This window comes from Saccostrea cucullata, unplaced genomic scaffold, assembly GCF_032062105.1.
Source record: "Saccostrea cucullata isolate Sc308-1 unplaced genomic scaffold, CSIRO_AGI_Scuc_v1 ctg2907, whole genome shotgun sequence".
In the NCBI taxonomy this organism is placed as follows: domain Eukaryota; kingdom Metazoa; phylum Mollusca; class Bivalvia; order Ostreida; family Ostreidae; genus Saccostrea; species Saccostrea cuccullata.
Window position 1 is genome coordinate 1 of NW_026934863.1, and position 19415 is coordinate 19415.

Here is a 19415-nt window from a genome sequence, read left to right on the forward strand (position 1 = left end):
TTTCATAGTTAATGGTTGCCTTTTAATAAAGCAATAAACTTTTTATAAATCAAAGTTCACATTGATTATTGAACTCGACCGCCTATACGCTAAATATATGTGTCCAATATCTGGACTCTTATTTATGGCGCAATATTTTTTTTTTCTGGGGTGAAAAATAAACCAGTTTTGTGTTTTTTAAATTGTTTACCACATATTTCTCAGCTGAGAACGTGATGCAATCTTTCGTCAACATAATAAATGTCAAGGTTACCCTGTGGGTGTGTGAGAACAACGCAATTTGATTGGATGATTGGGACAACGCCAAATAACAGAACCACGTTGCTTATGGGCGACTAGTAAACAATTCAACAATTATAGTATTTCGAGATTAATCTGTAGGGCAAAGTACAATGCAAAAACAACAACTAAAAACAAAATAGCCAGAAAAATTGCATATTTAAGCATTTACATTAATTATTATTTATACTAAAGCGTACATATGATGTGTCAAAACAAGATATAGATAGTAAATATAGTGTTCATCAACGAGGATACGATTCATAATTAAGGAAATTTCAATCAGTAATGTGCTTCATATCTCAGTGTTGCATAAGACTATATAATAAGAGACCCTAAACAGAATCAAATCAATATTATTGTATTTCTCACAAACCAATGACACAAGAGAAAGTTTTAACGATTTTGAGTTCTTTTATATATTTCCACACGTCTCTCTCTAGAAGAGGCCTCGACGGGGAGTTTGTCACCACTTCTCGTTTTTTAGATAAATCATAAACAAAAGGACCATGGACCATAGCGCTCACATGAGTCATTGTGACTCTTCTCCATTCTCATTTGTTCTTCATCACACCCCCCCCCCCCCCCGTTTATTTCTATCTAAACCTTACACTGTAGATCTGGAAGATGCTTTACTATAAAAATGACTATCGGGACATTTTTAAAAATGTTCCTGGGGAGATTAATTTCCACACGCACACGATTGCATTTAAATTACTATATCCCCTCTGTTTCTGTTTCGGGGGATAATAATAAACGTATGATTTTTTGCCCAAATGTTCGATTTTCATATAGAAAAGGTTCAGACATCTTTTTATTAAACTTAACGAGAAGTACGAACACATATATTTCTGTAGGAAAGATAAAAAAAAAATTGGCTGAGAGACCTTCTATCTGTCTTCTCCACGTTCTCGGTGAAGGCAGATCAATTTATCAGTTTTTCAAAATAAAAGAAAGACAAAAAGGAATAGAAAAAAAATCTTTCTTTTACTGACATTTTGTTTTTTACCTTATGGGGAAAAATGTTGATGTACACTCTTAACGCACTTTAAATTTTTGTTCTCATTACGTTTTGTCCCAATTAAATTTGACGCACTTTGATTTTTTTTTTTAAAGTGCGTAGACGTTCAAATTGCGTAATTTTTTTGCCCCCCCCCCGAAAATGGAGGATATTAATTTCAGTCTGTCTGTCTGTCCATCCGTCTGCCTGAGACACTTTCGTTTCCACATTAAGTACAAAAAATGTTGAATGGTTTAAAAACGTATTTGTGTTGGGAAAGGTGGTGTACCACGCGCGATTGTGATAAAAACAAGATGACCTGTGAAACACTATGCCCCCGATGGTAACAAAATTCTGGAGTGGGCAAATATTACAGTTTTTCAAAATGTCAGGTCAAAGGTCACAGTTGAGGTCACATGATCAAATATTACTGTACCAGTGGAAAGGTCTTGTCATAATGAACACTGATGTCAAATATTAAAGCCTTGCCTTTGGGCTAGGTTAAAGTTGACAACAGATGGATAGAAAAACAGACAGACAGGACAAAAACAATATACCCCCGGGATCTTTCGATCCAGGGGCATAAAATCGTAAATGTTTGGAACACATGCCGTGACGGATATGTTTTCTGGTCCCAAGTTTATAAAATAACTCAATTTTCAAGGGAATCTAAGAAAAAAGACAGGTGTAACGTTGAATTTTGACCCGGGTTGAAAATTGACCCGGGGGTCATTTTTCAACGTTGAATACTGAGACCAAAGGTGTTGAATTTAGACCCTAATCCGTTGAAAACTGGGCCGGGTCGTGGAATTTTGATCATGAAACCGGTTCAAAATTCAACAGCATAAAAACACATATTTATGATTGGGTTTTCACTACTGTGACTTAATTCATAGGTATGAGGCCCCGTTTTGGTATTTACTGGAAAAAGTAATATCCCCTATTTGAATAAGTGATATCACCTGTTCCAATAGATGATATCACCTATTTAATTTGAATTTGTGGTGTCACCAGTTCGAAAAGGTGATATCACTTATTCGAATTGGTGATATCGCCTATTCGATTGGGTGATATCATCTTTTCCCGTCGCACACCTGTAGTTTATTTTTTGCTTAAAAATTAATGTATTTCACTTATATATCATGTAAACAACAAGAAAATCGTAGAAAACGCATGAAAACTGGGTAGTCCGAATTTTCTTGGTTCCAGTGGTAATCTATATATTATAGGGATCATTCATTAATGACTGTTGTAAGAAACTTAAATAGGTAATATCATCTTTTCGAATAGGTGATACCACTTATTCAAATAGGTGATAGCACCTATTTAGCACGAAAAGGTGATATCACGTTTTATTCTAAGCTCTCTGACTTGATCACATGATTAAGTATATAACAGCATAAAGACTTGAGTTATAATTATAGAATCTGAAATGCATATTGACTTCATGTTTTTTTTCTTGTGATCATATGCTATATTGCAGGAGTCCTTTTAGAAAATTTCATTAAAGTGAGTGACATCGATCCCCCCCTCCCTGCCTGGTTTTCTCATAGAACAAGTGTTAAAATGGAGATACTTTTTTGTAAAAACAGAAATAGTATTGATTTCTCAATTAAAGATAATATAGAATATGACTTGATGTTTCTGAAAAAAAAATACTACAACTTGTATTAATATTTTTTAATGTTCCGTAATTGATGAGACGTAACAATGCCTTGAAATCTTTAATTAGGATCTACATGTACTTTATATTAAAACATATTGGATATCTTTGTCAAAAATTAAATTAGCATTCTCAATAACTAAATCCTCTATAATTACTCCATCAATGTATAAAACGAAACACATTTATTTAATATTAAACAGCAACAGCTTAATTTATGCTGATCCCTAGTCTCGAAGTCTTGAAGAGAGAAAACTTGTGCCTTATTCCCAAAATTTTCAAATTTTGTTTTGTCAATTTATGTGATAAACGATTTATATTCGATAATAATGTGAACTTTACATTCCTATTTAATTGAGTTTACAACCAATTCTAGTTTAATTTGTCACATTTCCCAGAATGCAATCATGGCAAGTATTGAAAAAGAAAAAAAAAACATCGCATAGGAGATCATAGAGATAAAATTATGTAATAAGATGAGAAGTTTATCGAATAGGAATCGTATTTTTTCGAATAGAAATGGATGCTAGTATGTTTTCAAACAACAATTTCATTGCATATAAACCAAATAATTATCGAATAAAAAAGAATTATCGCATAGGAATGACAAAATTAGCGACTAGCAACCGATTGTTTTAAATATTAATGACATCGAAAAGGAAACGCAAAAATATGTAAATTTTATGATATATGAATCATATTGTCACATTTCCTGTAATTGGAATAGCAATTTATCGAATACAAATTACAAATAATGGAATAGAAATAACAAGTAATCAAATAGGAATCACATTCTGTAGAATAAGAATGTTTTAGAATAAGAATAATCTCATTCTCAAGGTTATGGTCCGAAAGTGATCAAGCCGAGACAGTCTACCGACAAATAAGTTAATTGTTACAGGGATTTCAACAATTTATTTAAAGTCAGCATTACTTACATGCTATGGTCGCTTTATTGCTCTTTTCACAAATATAACCTATCATTGGAATCATTTTGGTCGATGTGTTTCATTCTATTATTTAGGCTATAAATTTTGTTATTTTTATACTGAATTTGACTAGATGGGATGTTCCACCCACCTGATCAATATATATAGGGCTACTTTCTAGATTGCAGATTTTTAAGATTTTTGTTTTATGCCCTATTCGTTGTTTTGTAGTTATTTATGGATGCCATGGATTTTGGAAAGTATTGTCAAAAATAAAGTTGTCATGCTTGAAGATAACTAAAACCGTGCACTGTTCAAAATGTACATGTATACACGGGGTGATACTGTATGCTTATTTCTATTATTCTTGAAAAAGGAAAAGAATTGAAACCAAAATAAATAATAAGATACTGATAAATCCCGTAAAACAACTTCCCAGCTAAAAAAAATGTCCAAACTTTCAGGTGGGGTCAATATTCAACAGGGTCAATTTTCAACTTGTTGACGTCATCAGGTGTAAGAAAAAAAATATCAAGCTGTTGAAAAATGACCCCGGGTATAAATTCAACGACTTTTGGTCTCAATATTCAACGTTGAAAAATGACCCCGGTTCAATATTCAACGTTGAAAAATGACCCCCGGGTCAATTTTCAACTCGGGTCAATATTCAACGTTACACCGGCCTAAGAATCGGACAAGAGTGATACTATGTAAGTCAAGTTACGTTTTCGACGACCATTTTCTTACAATGAAAGGCATTGATCGAAGTGGTAATTTTTTTCGTTTGGATGGAAAGTTGGGTGTTTCTTATAGGATGTCAATTGTTACTTAATGACACGCCCATTTCTCTAGAAACTTGAAAGAAATTCGTCGTAATGCTTTAGGACACTCCACGCTTTGCGACTAGCAACACGAGATGCACTAAAATGGAACTTTGAAAAAAAATTAGAATAGAGAGTTAGAGACTCTCCGCTTCTTTAAAACACGAATTGCATCTAATATGTACATATTTATGAATAGAGTTACCAAAAAGACACGTTTTGGTCGAACACATGTTTACTCGTGTTTATTTAGAACGTCAATTTGATTGGCTATTATATTTATGGAAAACCTGTTCTACAGGTCCCTTTCTAAAGAAATGGGCATGTCATCATATGACAATCAGTGTTCTAAAACAGCTCAAAATGTTCCATTCGAACGGAAAAAAACACTTCATTGCAGTTCATTGTAGGTTAAGTTAAGTTACTTAGGTCTGAAATTTTCCTGTATGCGCTATTTTTGGCAAATGTTTGGTACACCATCTATACCCTGTGAAGTAATTGCACCGAAAATTCAATATGGCTGAAAAATGTCGAGATGATGGAATTTTTTTTCTGTATATGAGTTTTCTGTCAAGTATTTGATAGGTTGATTGTGATTGATTGTGTTTAGTAATTTAGTGGACCGTGTTTGTACGTTTTATGGAAATATTTTGTAAAACGAAAAATAGTGTCTTTCCACAAATTTTATTTAAAATAAACTTTGTTGTTATGACTACTTTAAAGTTTATTTTTTTTTAAAAAAATGTGGAAAGACAGTAGGCAAGTTTTTTGTGATAAATTCACTATATTTTAGACTATAGCTAGATATTAGTTGTTTTTTTTTTATGGATGGCTGTGATTTTGTATTGTAATAAATTCCTCATCTTTTCATAAAATGTTTTTGTTTTTAAATGGATTAAAAATATTGTTCACTATCGCAAGTTTTTTCTTCTTCAAAAATCTGCTGCAAATAGGACCCCTCGGATGCCCATATTGAATATGCTGTACACTACACGTTTTCACTTGATTATAAGGCGTAAATCTACTACATCGGGGGAGTACGGTGTAGACAAATCAAGTGCGACCACTATATAGGAGTCTTTAAGAAATGTATTCCCCTATTTAATGTTTGTAAGATTAAATAATTGCAGAGTCCAGTCGGGTCATTTTTTAAGTGGCTGAAACTACAGAATTCACATTTTATGCTGCATAGTAAGAATTGATTCAGCCAAATTAGAGAAGCTGAAATTAAAGAAGGATGCACAGTGAAGAAAAGATCCAATAACTATAGTAGCAGATCACTTGAGTAACCTTCAAATCTCCCTACGTGTTTGGCTGAAAATACAGTTTACATTACATTTACATTATCACTATAACCATATTACAGTTGTAACCTCTTAAAAATTGAATACTACTTGTCTAAAAATTATAAATATACATTTCAGTAAGAATTGAGTTAAAATGTGTATCATCTGGCGGTAATGATTCAATGTCATTTGTGATAATCTGCTGACTTGGGATGATTCTGTAAGTATATACAAGGTAGCGACCACTGCTTATCAAGTACATTTGTAACAGATCAAGATTGAATTAACTCTGGTACAAAGTCCAAGGTGACCAACACTGAGTCATTCTTCACATATCTCTTTTATTAAAATTTCTACGCATGACAATTTTATAAACCTTTGTGTCATGTGGAAACAAACACTTGATTCTCCAATAAATAGTACACATCACACAAGCATCAGTTGGAAGATATGCATTCTTCTAACACTACATTATATATACACAATTATATAATATTCATAACTTAATATTGAATGCAATAAAATTGTTAATGTAAAGTTCTTGAGACAAGTACAAGACTGACCATTTCTACCTTTTATAAAACACACAAAATCTTTCTTTAAAATTCACCCCTTTTCTTCTTTCTCAAATTTATTGTACCTTTGAATTATTGTTCATCAAAATCAGCATTAATGCATACTTACCCCCCCCCCCCCCTCCAACATTTCATAATACCTCTTATTTGACCCCCCTTTCAGGGGGATGTTAATTAGGGTCTGTCTGTGTGTAATACTTTTGTTTTTGGAAGAAGACTGTCAGCTTCTGCAATGGAATTTTACATCACAACTTACATCACAATTCCCTATGGCCTTGAGAAGACTATTGATTTTGATGTAAAAGGTCATATCAATGCATTCAGTAACACTTCATTTCTGTGCAATATCTTTAAAGGATTCGGAGCTTTTGCAATGAAATTCCAAATGATAACTTTAGTTTATTTGATCTTTCATTAATAAAGATTAATATCAAACTCTCTATGGTGTCAAGAAGAATCTTATCCAGTTTAAGGTCAACAGGTCAAAAGTCATAAATTCATACATTCTGTGACCTATGGTATAGTTTGAATTTATACACAATTATGAATAGATTATAAATCAAAATAAACACATAAAACATTGAGAACTTCTACAATCTGTACATCATTCACTTATGATCCAGACAAACCTTAAACACTTTTCATTCCCCTGGTAAACATAGGACTAGAACTACATGTATTTAATTTCATAATCATTAAGTTTAAATCATATCTAGCCACAGTTCCAGTGAGCAATGGTAAACCAGCAACCCAATGCAAACCACAATGAACCATGTCTGCAGCTTCAGCTGGCCAAGGCATCAAATGGCAACAAATTTTATAAGCGCTGCATTATGGGTTACCACCAGTTGTAGGCTAAACTAACAAGTTAAAAATAAGTCCAACTTGTGAATGAGTGGCACTTGAACTTCATGGATGAAATAAGTTTGACTAGACTCCAGTATGGACAGCAAGTCATGTTAGAACTAGCCAGTTTAAATCAGATCTGAATGGAGCTGTGTAACAGCTCTGGTTGGTGTTGAGTTCTGTAATAGTTATCACATTTATATTAGGTCTGACTGGAGTTCAGTCATCCCTCTGGTGAGTTGAATAATTGGTATCGAGTTTAAATCAGATCTGACTGGCTGTACTCAGTCATGAGTTTGTCATGGGTATCGAGTTCAGATCTGTTAGGAGCTCTGCCATGGTTGAGCACAGTCCTGAGTTCTGTAATGGTTACTGAGTTGAAATCAGATCTGTTAGCTGGGCTCAGTGCTAAATTCTGTAATGGTAGTCGAGTTTAAATCAGATCTGTAGCTGTGCTCAGTCCTGAGTTATGGAATGAGTATCGAGTTTAAATCAGATCTGATTGGAGCTCCGCCATGGCTCTGGTGAGTCGTTTCACCCTGTCCTCCATTGCTTTTTTATTGGCCTGCGTTTCCTGGAGAAGTTCCCTCATTTCATCCTCAACTGCTGCAATCTGAAAAATATTATTTTCGGTTTTTAAATTTGATATGTTCATAAAATGAGGCCAATTTGGCCACATTATTAAAATGTGTCACTTTGGTCCAGCTACTCTGCATAAGATTTTCCCCCCTGTGTACATGTGTTCCCATGTAAAATTTCAAATGCCTGTTGGTAACACACATGGGCCTATGATGGATACAAAAAGAATTAACACTACCAGAGGATGTTTCTATATAAATATTCACATACGTTTAGATTTGTCCAGTGGTTCTTAATATTTAGAGAATGTTTTAATAACAACATCCTATTTTTGCCCCTGCTTATCTTCCCTTTGAAATGGACTTGACCCTTTAAGTATAAGTCACATTATCCAACGATGGGGTATACGATGAGAAACCGATGCGTTTTTTGATGAAAATGGCGTGGTTGCCGGCCGGGCACCACTAGTGATCGGACGGTGACTGAGTCTTTTTTGCGAATCGGTGGGGTCATCGGTAGGAAATTATTCGTAGTTAAAATTCAGCGATGTCTCCAACGATGCCTCACATCGCTCCTCATTGGCAACCCATCATTAACACATCTTTCAAGGATCGGCCGATGTATGGCCGAGCATCGTCCAATATCCGTTGAATCTGAGGTCATCGGGGAGTTAAGTGGTGTTCAACAGATAACGACCGATCATCGGTCGATGTTCGACCAAACATTGGCCCGTAGTCGACCGATGTACGAACGATGTTCACCAATGTATGGGCGATGTAATATGCATCGGCCGATTATCCTGGAACATCGTTTTATGATTAGCAATGCATCGCTAGGCCTTTGTAAGTCCGGCCGGCAACCACGCCATTATTTCTCATAAAACGCATTGGTTGCCCATCGTATGCACATCGCTGGATAATGTGACTGATACTTTTGGGACTACTAGGCCGATGTGGACCGATGTTGGGGCATCGTTAACACCACGGATTACCACCGATTACCACCGGTCTACGGCTACCGGTCGGGAAATGTGACCTAGACATTAACAATTGAAAGTCCTCTTCACTGAGAGATGCTTTGTGACAACATTGGTTAATTCTTGAGAATGAAGTTGAAAATTTATGGGTGGCCAGACAGACAGACAAATATACTTCTGATGATAAGCTCATTTGAGCATTCAGCCCAGGTGAGCTAAAATACCTTAAATGTACTGAGGATCACCTGTTATCAAGTGGCATAGAAAAATACAATAAACGTGTCAAGGACAGAAGTAAGACAACAAAAATTTTTTATCTCCTACTCAAAAAATGTACATTGTATCCAAATAATGCACTTTACAACTTCTCTACAAATTATACATAAGTAAAACTGACATCATCAGTATATTTAGAATCCTAATTTGACAACAGTAACACATTTTACTTGTTATTCCTTTAAATACTGAACATTGTTCTTGAACTTCTTCCATAATAATGTCAAGTCAGAATAAAATCTCATCAGAGGACATTTACACTGAAAGTTATTTTGTAATTTTTGTTGCATTATACTAGTTATGAATATTTAACTAATGTGCATTTTGATCACATTTAAAAGACTATATACATGCACTATCTTTTGAAAACCAATATTTTATCACAGTTAGTAAGAACCTATTATGATACTGCCTTATGAAGATAGGAGATGCAAATTTGATCATTAATCCACAAGATTTATTGTATTGGGGGTGTTACAAGTAGTATATGTACAAATTAAAAAAATGAGTAGTCATTAATTAGCCCCAAGTTTCAAGCAACTGTCAGTATCATAAATTAAAAGAATGTGGAATAAGTGGAAATTTTAGCAAGATGCAAATTTAGCAATTTGTCCTTAAAAATTGGTATGTTATTTTTAGAGAGATGAATTCTAGGGTTTTAAAATGCCTACTACTAAAGAAACTATTACAAATAAAACATAATTAATTTTTAGCGGTATTCAATTTTAGTGATTTCAGCATCCTCGCTTATAAAGCTAAAATAAAATCCTCGCTAAATATTCTGCTTATATGGTACAGCTGTGTATACTATAAAAGTTTACCTATGGATGACTTGATTTGTTTCATGTGTGAAACTGTTAATACCTAGCTTTTAATATTTGTAGTTCTTTGATTTACAGAAATGACACAATCCCTGAAAACCCTCAACCACATCATGGGCTGAAAAAGTTCAGATTAAGTTTAATGACTTGGTGGGATTCATTGTCATATCAGGAGTCCTGGTCAAGTGGACCTGTAACATGCCTGTTATAGAAACTCCCAGCTCACATCACTCAATGACTTATTAACACCAGGGCTATTTCAATCAGCTGGCTATTTTAATCAGCTGTTAAGTACCTTGTGTGATGACACAGAGGCATGCAGTCAGTACTACAACAGGAAAGTACCATGTACCGCTTGTCATTATAATGCAGTGAACTGACTAAATCAATCAGCAAATATGCTGAAAAATACTCGTCAATGTCAAGTACACACATAATGAACTGTAATTAATAAAAATCAGAACTGTAATTGAACTAATGAACATTTGTGAATATATTGTGATTTGGGTGTACAAATAAAATTCTAAGCAATAAAAGCTTATACTTCATTGTGCACTAGTGAAGACTTGATTGCACAATACAGAAAATAGCATGCATGAAAAGAACCAGTGATGTGTATTAATATACACCACATTCAGGACAAAACCACAAAAATATATAGAAGGAAGTGTTTTAAATATTATTCCATTCAAGGACAAATACATTTATCAACACTGAGTGCACAGTAAAGTGCCCCCCTGAAAGCTCTCCGATTTCTTTGAAATGGTTATGATGTTCATTGTCCTTTAAAATCTCACAATTTTCTACCTTTTTTATTTTTTGAAAGGAATTAATCACCTGACAAGTAAAATTGATGCAATTTAAACATGTTAAAAATCTCAAACTATAACATATTTATTCTGCCACTTCCTTTTAAAAACATAACACATTTTGATTTCTTTGACTATTTTAGCAAAATTATTTATTTTTACAATAGTAGGAAATGCCAGTTGGTTGGGTACAAATGTACTATTGAATACAAAGCAAGATTGATCACTGTGAAACTTAAAAGGGCAGAAAAGAAAATCTTGAAGTGACTTGCTAAACACTTGCTGAACCAGCCATATAAATTTTTGAGAGCTAATCCGCATACTGTAAGATCACATTTTTTCATGGGGTCAAATTTTCATGGTTTGAGGAAAAACACTTGGTTATATTGTTGGGATTTGATTTCGTGTATGAAGACTTGTTGAGTAGTTATGTATGGAACATTTAACATTTAGTGGTGGAAATGAATTCGTTCTCTTCTTGCCTTCAAAACCACAGGTACTTGTGGACAGGACCCCCCCCCCCCCCCCCTTCCGATATTCAACCCCGGGGCTTATTATTTTTTTTTTTTCCAAAAATTATATTTATTACACTTATTCATCATATGTACAATATGAAAAAATCGTCAAAACGCCAAAACAATCGCTCCACAAAAAAAATACCTCACTATACATTATAAGGGAGAAAGGTATGCCACTCCGGTTTGACATTTCCCTAAGTAAAAGCAACGGAAGTGCATAGAGAATGTATGATAAAACCCGAGAGAGATTACTACGTCAGTCCAAAACTCTCTCGGACGTTATCCTAATAAGTGATACATTCTCTATGCACTTCCGTTGCGATTACCTAGGGAAATTTCAACGTTCTGACTAGAAAACTGTTTAAGGAGATAATCAGATATTGTGGGATTTTTACGAGATGCAGAGTTAATCCGATAGCATGCACTAAGACAGAAATATATGTAGAGACGATGTGAATTGACATTTTAGGTTGAAATAAATTAAATACATGGTGTTAATCCCAGAAAGACTGGTGGGGGTACAACGTAAACAAATCGAAGTGGCATACCTCTCTCCTTTATATAATGTATAGTGGGGTATTTTTTGTGGAGCGATTGTTTTTGGGTTTTGACGATTTTTTCATATTGTACACATGATGAATAAGTGAAATAAATATAATTTTTGAAAAAAATTGTCCAATAAGCCCCGAGGTTGAATATCGGGGGGGGGGGGGGGGGGGGGGGGGGTCCTGTCCACAAGTACCTGTGTTCAAAACATTGAAAATTAAACCCCCAAGAAAATTTGTATTATCACAGTATGTCAAATTTTTCATCATATTTTTCACTAAGCAGACTCTTCTCTTAAAATTTTCATTGTAAATCTTTACTTTTTTAAAGCTTAAAAAATAAATACTCTATACTTTCCTTATTTAACAATCTTCTATTTGGAGTTCAATTCTTGCTATACATTGTCCTTTTGGCATAATGATTGTTGAGTTATTCGATTGTCAATACTCTAAACAATGTTATGACCTGAATATCTGTTAAATTTAGAGCTTCCTTGACTCTCCCGCACAAGAGTGGTACATGTAATACGTTAGATAGGTACTTATAATATTACATATTAAGTCTATCTCTAACTAAAAATTCTGCTTGGATGATTAATTTGAATTTCTTACCCTTTCAATGGCTGATTAATTTGAATTTCTTACCCTTTGATTGGCTGATTAATTTGAATTTCTTACCCTTTGATTGGCTGATTAATTTGAATTTCTTACCCTTTGATTGGCTGATTAATTTGAATTTCTTACCCTTTGATTGGCTGATTAATTTGAATTTCCTACCCTTTGATTGACTGATTCATTTGAATTTCCTACACTTTGATTGGCTGATTAATTTGAATTTCTTACCCTTTGATTGGCCTGTTCTAGTTCCATTTGTTTTTCCTCCTCTAGTTGAGCCATGTCCTCTCTGTGTTTCATTTCTTTACTCTCCAGCTGATGTCTGAAGGCATCATCCACTGTCTTTAGCTTCTCTATGGCAATGCTGGAAAATAAGTAACACTTCAGAGAATGCCAATTAATAAATAGTATTGTATTACAGAAAAAAATTGGCTAAGAAGAACTCACTTATGACAAAAACTTAGTTTTCAAATCTTGTAGAAGAAATTTTAGTAAATGTATCTTGTACTGAAAAAGAAATTCTTGGTAAAAATATACCAAAAATTAAGTATGTGTACTTGGCTGCCTGTATTGCCCTGTTACCACTACATACTTGTCTGCCTGTATTGCCGTGTTACCACTACTTACTTGGCTGCCTGTATTGCCCTGTTAACACTAAGTACTTGGCTGCCTGTATTACCCTGTTAACACTACATACTTGGCTGCCTGTATTGCCTTATTAACACTACTTACTTGACTGCCTGTTTTGCCTTATTAACACTACTTACTTGGCTGCCTGTATTGCCCTGTTAACACTACTTATTTGGCTGCCTGTATTGCCTTATTAACACTTTGTACTTGTCTGCCTGTATTGCCCTGTTAACACTACTTACTTGGCTGCTTGTATTGCCCTGTTAACACTTATTTAGCTGCCTGTAGGACTTAACACTTACTTGGCTGCCTGTATTGCCCTGTTAACACTACGTACTTGGCTGCCAGTATTGCCTTGTTAACACTTACTTGGCTGCCTGTATTACCCTGTTAACACTACGTACTTGGCTGCCTGTATTGCCCTGTTAACACTTACTTATTTGGCCGGTATTGCCCTGTTAACACTACGTACTTTGCTGCCTGTATTGTCCTGTTAACACTACTTACTTGGCAACCTGTATTGCCCTGTTAACACTACTTACTTGGCTGCCTGTATTGCCCTGTTAACACTTACTTAGCTGCCTGTATTGCCTTGTTAACACTTACTTGGCTGCCTGTATTGCCTTGTTAACACTTACTTGGCTGCCTGTATAGCCTTGTTAACACTTACTTGGCAGCCTGTATTGCCCTGTCTACACTATTTACTTGGCTGCCTGTATTGCCTTGTTAACACTTACTTGGCTGCCTGTATTACCCTGTTAACACTACTTACTTGGCTGCCTGTATTGCCTTGTTAACACTACTTACTTGGCTGCCTGTATTGCCCTGTTAACACTACTTACTTGGCTGCCTGTATTGCCCTGTTAACACTTACTTGGCTGCCTGTATTGCCCTGTTAACACTTACTTGGCTGCCTGTTTTGCCCTGTTAACACTACTTACTTGGCTGCCTGTATTGCCTTGTCCCTTTCCTCTGTCAGCTTCCTCTCCTTGCTTTCCCAGTTGTCCCTCATCTCAGTCACCTGTTTCTCCAACTGACCAATCAGCTGAGACTTCTCCTTCCATTTATTGTTAAGAATGCTGGGATAATAATAAACAAAACATTTTATCAGATTGTTTTCACACTTCCACAATTTAAAAAAAAATATTCGAATAAGATAAACAAGAGGCCCATGGGCCACATCGCTCACCTGAGCACTGTGGCTAGGAAAAAGTAGAAACCGGTTTATTATTGAAAAGTTTAAATCCAAAAGTAGTCCCTTGACCAATCATGGTTTTGCTATTCTTGAGAAGATGATTTTTAAAGAATTTTCCTATATATTTCTATGTAAAACTTTGGTCGGACATTGTGGCCCTGCCCTACCCCCGGGGGTCATAATTTGAACAAACTTGAATCTACACTACCTGACAATGCTTCCATATAAATATGATCAATTATGGCTTTGTTATTCTTGAGAAGAAGATTTTTAAAGAATTTTCCTATATATTTCTATGTAAAACTTTGGTCGGCCATTGTGGCCCCGCCCTACCCCTGGGGTCATGATTTGAACAAATTTGAATCTACACTACCTGACGATGCTTCCATATAAATATGATTAATTATGGCTTTGCTATTCTTGAGATGAAGATTTTTAAAGAATTTTCCTATTTAATTCTATGTAAAACTTTGGTGGGCCATTGTGGCCCCGCCCTACCCCCGGGGTTCATGATTTGAACAAACTTGAATCTACACTACCTGAGGATGTTTCCCCATAAGTTTCATCTTTCCTGGCACAGTGGTTCTTTAGAAGAAGATTTTTAAAACATACCACCAAATTTTCATTAATTCCCAATTATCTCCCCTTGAATGAGGGCGTGGCCCTTCATTTGAACAAACTTGAATCCCCTTCACCCAAGGATACTTTGTGGCAAGTTTGGTTGAAATTGGCACAGTGGTTCTTGAGAAGAAGTCGAAAATGTGAAAAGTTTACAGACGGACAGACAGACAGACAGACGACGGACAAAATGTGATCAGAAAAGCTCACTTGAGCCTTCGGCTCAGGTGAGCTAAAAAGTTCATATCGATTTGATAACCTTATTTTCAAGAAACACAAGTAAACGGGCAATTATTCAGCATGTAAATCCCAGTTAAACACTATCTAGACCTATACAGTATATAAACCAGTACCTGTGAGCCTTTTTTGAATCCTCCAGTTCTGCTTTCAGATCCACAGTTTCTTGTTTCAGCTCTTGCTTACGTTCCCTTAATCTCTCCAAAGTTTCCTGAAGATAAACAAGAAAACAAAAATAAGCAAAAATATCATTTCTTGTTATTACCTATACCTACGAAAGTCTTCTGGTAATTATCTAAATCTCTATACAAGCTTTACTTTATCAAATTTTCCAGAACTTTATGTTACAAGTTACATTTTATTTAAAGGGCATGTCTGAGCTGTACATTACCTGAGCCATTAATTACCTGTGTACACCTGAGCTGTACATTACCTGTGTTTACCTGAGCTGTACATTACCTGTGTACACCTGAGCTGTACTTTACCAGTGTACACCTGAGCTGTACTTTACCTGTGTACACCTGAGCTGTACATTACTTGTGTACATCTGAGCTGTACATTACCTGTATACACCTGAGTTGTATATTACCTGTATATACCTGAGCTGTACATTACCTGATTTTCCTGCATGGTTGCCCTTTCCTCTGACAGTTGTTCCTCTAGATTCCTCTGTGTTTTCAGGGCTTCTTCACGAGTTCTCTTTATCTCCTCGTCTCTCTCCATAACAGCCTGTCAAGTCATATATTAACTCAGATTTATAAAAACTCCAAAATATTTGTTTACCGTAATTTACGGAATATAGGTCGATACTTTTTTTCTCAGAACCGCTGGGGTCGACCAATATTCAGAATTCGACCTATTTAAGGCTCAAGTTTACGAAAAATGCCCCCAAATCAGTAAAATTTACGTCAATTTCAAAGCAAATCTGTGCCCCTTTCGTAACTTTTTTGATTATTTTTCGCAAAAAAAAAAATAATGCCCCGGTAAACAATAACATATTTAATCTAAAACTTTCTTACAAAATAAATTCCATTAATTATCCGTTGGTGAGAAAGGAAAACAACATTGCTTCACCTATTAAATAATTCCTCAACGTATTATCCATTAACATCATGCGGTATCCATCTTGTGAAGCTAGGAAGTTGCGATCATGTACTAAAAGTAAAACCGCAACCGTATCAAAATTTAAAATACAGAAAATTTTCACGATCACAACTATAGTGTTTTTACCATTTATTAGAAGCGATAAATTGAAATAGTATATTAAATATTTTTTATTGTCTTATGTTTATTTAAATAAAAAAATAAGTGAAATAATTTGTTGCTATTATTAAAAGCTTCGTACACAAGAAGTACATTGAACTACCGGTATACAAAGATTGGCTTCTAACAGAATTTTAATTGTCTGACAGATAAAGGGATTTACACTGTGTACGCAAAGGTGTTAAATAACACCTGTGTTATTTAATTAATTGCCTGCAGGGCATGATTAAGAAACCCACGTGCCATTATAGGGTATTAGTGTTACACTTCATTGAACAAACAAAGCCGTGAAATTCGTGTTGACAGTCAAATTGTGAATATACTCCCAATTAAATTTATAAATTAAACTTATAGAGTGTTAATATGATTTCAATTCTTTACTGTTGCTTGATATATACATTCAATGGTCATTTGCGTCATTTAGCCAATCCCTGGAGTAGAAAAATAACAATGGCGGACATCGAAGTAATTGTCGTCCACCGGTAAATACTGTCTGAATAAAATTTATTAGGAATGTGTCCAAGTTATTCTGAAATCGGAATTGCTATTCATTGGTCTCGGGTATTTCCCGAATTATAGCTGTAAAAAAAATAACGTATTTACGTGTTATTTATGCCTCTGATTTAACAACAGTGTGAAACTATGGAGGCATTGATTGATTGAACACGCAAGTTGGAGAAAAATAAGTAGTAACTGTAACACAATTCAAAGAAGTTTAACTACATTTTATTAAAAACTTTATTTAAATGCTGTACTCATTAAAATACCTGTTTATTTTCTTGATACGATCATGTCACGGAATATCCCCGGTAATGTTAGGGTTTTACCTGTTCTAATACGTTGTATCTGCGTAAGAATCGTTAGAAAACGGGAAAGAAAGCCTCGTCCTATATAGTAAGTTCGCCCTATCTTAGGATTTTTCAAAAATTAAGGCTGAAAATGAGCCTTTCGACCTATATACCCCATCGACCTATAATCCCAAAATTACGGTATATTAAATTTTAAAAAATGCCTGAAAAATATGGACTTGGATGCATACTTAATTCTGCAGGGTATATTACAGATTAATTTCCTAAATTTGAGCAGGAGTTCATTCTTTTAGGCAGTTCTCAGATGCAAATTTCTTTATTTTTTTATAACTTGGATCAATAGCATCTTCCATTGACCCCGCTACTTGTGTGTACTTGACAGATTCTCACCTCCTTCAGTTTCCTGATGGTCTCAGTCTGATCCTCCAACATTTTAGTTTTTATCTTTAAGGCATCAGTCTCCCTCTAAATATCAAAGTCAAATAGTTACAATTTACGTGTAGAGAAAATATCAGGAAATATGTCTCAAAAATTATTTACTGAACAAAATAAATAAAAGGGTGCCTTGTGCTGTATTTCATAAAACATCTTATCAATAAAGGAAGAATTCTGGTCTAGTTTTTGACTAAATGAAATATTCAAAGTGTGTGTCTCTAACATTTATATGCCAGAGATTTAAAGGGTTCTATTTTTTCCTTCCTTCTCACTGTAAAACTTAGATCAAAAATAAGCTGGTCTAAGCTTTATAGCCCCCAGGCCAGTTTGGGAATTTTTCACGCAAATAAAGACGTCACAATTTACCGAAGAAAGGCTTCAAACCTAGACCTTACTTGGCACTCAATGCCATTGAGCAGCGAGGTAACACTAAACGTGACATCAGTCCTCTGTTTTAAGGTCTCATCCGAATTACTTACAACTTTTACTTTAAGAGCACCGAGTGCTGACGATGAAACAGTTGCTATTTTTCCGACTTATATGTATCACTTTTTTCCTACCTTAAGAAAGTGTAATTTAAGCTTACTCTATTTAATAGACATTTATTTCCATAAGTTTAATTGACGTTATATCTTACCCTCTAAAACAGGAATACATGTACTAGCGATACAGATTTCATCCTCAGTACAGGTAGGATTCAGACAGTTGCCCACAAAATGCTAAAATTAAAAAAAAACTTAGAGTTACAATTAATTAAATATAATTAAATTCAGTCTTATGTAAATGTTAACATCTCCTTCTTACCATTGGAAAATTATTCCGTTGGACATGAAAGGTTGGGCCTTTAGTCATTAGACTACTGTTATTCTTGAGGACAAATCTTGTGTTTAGCCGGCATGTCTTTTCTTCTTGTATCCAATCCACTGAGCGACACAACTGAAACTTGGAACAAACCATCATACACATTGCAATGTCAGCATTTGTCAAAGGGTTAAAACCTGGAAGTGAGGAATTTTTAAAATTGCTAATTAGCAGAGTTTTTGGGTCGAATGGATCGGAGCACTGAGTGTAGCATGTCTGTAACAAAGCAAGAAATTGTCCAATACGGTATAAACTGATCATCCTCAAAGAATTATAAATATTAAAGATATTTATAATTTCAAATTTATTTTGGGTAGTTTCCTTTTTTTCTGAAATATAAACAGCAGTCCTTAAGGTATGCCTTTATCAGATTGATGAATACCCACATGATAGTTTATATTTAGTATTGCTAAATAATCAAAACACTTGTATTTATTAAAATTTCAAAAGCTTTGAGTGAATTGGAAAAAAAATTCCAATTATGTTTATAAAACATTCATGAAAAATCGAAACATCAATTTGTTTTTATCTTTGTGTTCATCAAAATTAGTGAAAATAGGTTTTTTTTATTCCTTGGTCTTATTTCAGGTTTAATGCTATAAAATGCCATCTCTCGAGAGGTGACCCATTAACATATATTCTCTGTAAGCAGCAAATCATTTTCTAAAGAGTTTGGAACGACATCCCTCTGATTTTCATGAAATTCGCATGACAATTGCATTTTGGTACAAAACCTGTTTGCAATGGAATTGAATCCATTCATTTTTGACGAAATAAATACATGAAAATTGAAGAAATGTAAAATATTTTTTATCTTTAAATCAATGAA

The 19415-nt window shown here is 34.6% G+C and overlaps 1 protein-coding gene across 1 annotated transcript; it reads right to left on the reverse strand.

Annotated features, from left to right (window-relative positions):
* Positions 1–6304: 6304 nt before the first annotated feature.
* Positions 6305–17751, reverse strand: LOC134241463 (leucine-rich repeat and coiled-coil domain-containing protein 1-like). The gene is made up of 6 exons (XM_062723501.1): positions 17681–17751; positions 15834–15947; positions 15335–15429; positions 14110–14247; positions 12767–12902; positions 6305–8012 (listed from the first exon to the last, which is right to left on the reverse strand). Exons 1-6 carry the CDS (start codon positions 17720–17722, stop codon positions 7887–7889), a joined length of 651 nt encoding a protein of 216 aa, XP_062579485.1. The 5' UTR covers positions 17723–17751; the 3' UTR covers positions 6305–7886.
* Between the last annotated feature and the right edge of the window lie 1664 nt (positions 17752–19415).